Genomic DNA, 3,083 nt, shown 5'->3' on the forward strand with positions numbered 1-3,083 from the left:
TTATTTCATTTATTATCTTCTATTTACAATAAAAAAAAGTGTTGAATATTTTGAATCATTAAAATTATGTAATATTAATTTTGAAATGCAATTTGGAAAACTGGGGGAAAAGATAAAGAACAAGTTAACGAGATGAAAGTTAATCTACATTGGTAGAAATGAACATGAGCAATATATGTATACATGAGATAAATGAAAGTAAAAGTGCGTTCAGTTTTCAACATGCTCCCCGAAGGTTACATGTGACAAATTCGATTGAAAGGCACGCGTGTGGGCTTTTTGATACGAAACTAGGGAGGCGTATCCTCCGAGAAATGACTCGATCGAGATTCCTCGGCCTCGGCAACCGCGTATGTGACATAAGCTGAAATTAATGAGCGGCAATGAACGAGCGCTCTCATGTCGAGAATCCGTATGTGTGCCCACATCTCCCGCAGGTATAATTATATTCGGAATGACGACGACATCAGAAATAGCGACTATTTTTCTCGGTACCATTACGCGCCTCGCCAGGCATCGCATATAAGCCGGAAGGTGTGAATACCTTTTTTTTTTGTTGGTTTTTTTTTTATTGCGACCGGTTCGCGTACGTTCGTCATCGTTGTCGAGATTGCGCTATCACGTTTGTCACGCTGATACCTCGAGGTCGGTCGGGATCAAGCGAAATAGTCGTTTTAACACGCGGCCGATTTTCGCCTTCGGCGGCTTTTCATCTTTCCCGCTAGTCGTGTCGGTCTCGTGCGAGGATCGATAGACACGAAGACAGCGGCACGAAAAAGCAGTGGCGTTTACACCTGTTGAGGCCCCTCAATGTGTCGGACGATTATGTTAATTTAAGCTGAAAAATGAAAACGAATACACGTCTGTTTAGACCCGTGTCAGACTAGAGATTGAAATTGAGATTAGTTTGGAATAATAAGTAATTAATCACTTTCTTTCAGTATTAAATTGATTAATATTGGATTTCTGTAAAAGGCAGAGTTCGCGGATTTTACTTTCACAATTTTCTTCTCGTCGCGTTATTTTTTTGAATGTCTTGCTTTGACAATTAAAATTCTCAGTTTTAATTTGCAATAAATAAAGCGGTTGGAAAAGCATGATACATTTTACGAATCAATAGCAAATTCCCGTTGCGACGAGTGCCAAGATTGAACGAGAGATAAGACCGTCGGTCTTGGGAATATCCTTGGTTTTTAACGCATCGTTTATCATCGCGATGTAAGCAGGGTATTTACGATTCCGAGGAGCACTCGTGTGTGACCAGAAATATTAAACGAGCTACGAACGACTCGCGTCAGATAGCAATTGCCGAAAATGCAAAATAGGTTTCTCCTCGAAAGTGAAATGAAGAGTCGCAGTCGAGATTACGTAATCCAAATTAATGATACGGTCGTTCAGAAATCCACTCGTTGAATCGTGCGAGGCCGATTTTTGACGACCCGAGAGGAGAGCCTCGGGGTCTTAGAACAGCTTGAACGAACTACGCCAGTTAAGCGCCCACGCTTAAACGCGCCACTGGACCGGGATGTGCGTCGGCGCCACCACTCGCGTCTCCTCCGAGGGCCAGCGTCATCGAAAGAGAGAGAGAGCCGAGTCACCGCAGTCAGAGACGGTATCGGTTGCGCGGCTGACCGTATGCTCGTCGAGCATGCTCCTCGCCGGTCGCGCAAACGATTAGAGACGTCGTCGCCGTGAGCGATAGGGAACGCGAAAGCGATTTCGTTCCGACGTGCTCCGATGAGCGATCACGATGATCGTGCGAAAGGTACGAAAGGACGGCGCATATCGCGAAGGGACGGGCGTCGCGCGCTCCGGAAACGAGATACGCCGGTATCCGTCGGTGAAATCGGATACCGGCGGTTTCAAACGTGTCAGAAGCGAGTGACAAATTGACAAGAGATTGATTATGAAATAATTTTGTCGCAGCAAGACGTGCGTTCTTGAGGATGACGCCCATGGGGTGCCGATCGAGTCACATGTTGGCAGACAATCGTGAAACTGCCCATTGACTTTTGTCCATTTCTACCAATGTAGATTAACTATAATCTCGGTTGTACATTTTATCTCTTTCTCATTTTTAAAATTGAATAAAGATACAAAGTTAAATCGAGATTGGAGTTAATCTAAAGGAGAGAATGGATATTTATCGCATTCGCGATTTTAACAAGTGGAAACCGCGGAATGAAGTTCTTAAGTTCTATTTCGTTATTTGGGTATTATTTAATTATTTCATGAGTTTTTGTAATTACTGTAAAATTTAAGATCTTGGAGCTGTTGGTTAACATATGTCAAAATGAGTTGAGTTGTAATCATATGTGTGTGGAATGTTTTTCTGTGGTCCTCAAAGAGGTAACGGATTAGCTGCAGATTCTCTACAAACTTAATCTGTCCAAAACTTGACACGTTTGAAATCATTTTTTATTTAATAACATGTTTTATAACTTACTCTTTCATAAATGCGTTTTTTTAATAATGATACGAGAGAAAGAGAGAGAGAGAGAGAGAGAAAGGGGGGGGGTAATATTATTTTCTAAATTCTGAATAATATAACCTTCTTGTCATTCAAATGTATTCATACATCAAGAATGATATCAAGATTATGTTTAAGGAACTCTTTGACGAACATTATTTGCCATCTTTTACGATGCTCTGAGTACATCTGCCGATATTTTTTATTATCCTATTTCCGTTAAAAATAATCGATAGCCACTTGCTTAATTTAAGTATTCGAACGTGCATTCGAATAAATGAATATTTCGTGATCGATGTTTATTATGACCACTAATATTTACTACTTTATTGTTGACATTCAAATTCATGAACTCACATATGCTACTTTATTGCCGACTTCTATATTCGCGCTCGGCTTTCAATGCGTAATACAAATATACGCTTATTTAGTAAAATGAATCACCAGAGAGTTATAAATTTTTATACCTCGCGGCATATATTAGATTGAGTGCTAAATGATTCGTTCTTACCTCGAAATTAAGTGAGGAGAAATATTTGATAATATTAAAAATAAAATACCTTTAAATAAATATTTAAGATTAATTTTTATTCTCTCATATATATATATATAT

General features: G+C 39.8%; 1 protein-coding gene across 11 annotated transcripts in view; it reads left to right on the plus strand.

The window, feature by feature from the left end:
• LOC108751379 (microtubule-actin cross-linking factor 1) overlaps positions 1-3,083 on the plus strand; it is a 102,843-nt gene that overhangs the window by 59,283 nt on the left and 40,477 nt on the right. The window contains exon 1 of one of the 11 annotated variants that reach the window (XM_018491509.1): positions 1,709-1,765. The exons of the other annotated variants lie outside the window; for them this stretch is intronic. Within the exon in view, the coding sequence (XP_018347011.1) occupies positions 1,751-1,765 (15 nt within the window). The 5' untranslated portion in view covers positions 1,709-1,750. Of the gene's footprint in view, positions 1-1,708; positions 1,766-3,083 lie in introns of those variants that run through there. 11 annotated transcript variants of the gene reach the window in all.

The sequence above is a fragment of the Trachymyrmex septentrionalis genome, unplaced genomic scaffold (assembly GCF_001594115.1).
Source record: "Trachymyrmex septentrionalis isolate Tsep2-gDNA-1 unplaced genomic scaffold, Tsep1.0 scaffold44, whole genome shotgun sequence".
Classification (NCBI taxonomy): Eukaryota; Metazoa; Arthropoda; class Insecta; order Hymenoptera; family Formicidae; genus Trachymyrmex; species Trachymyrmex septentrionalis.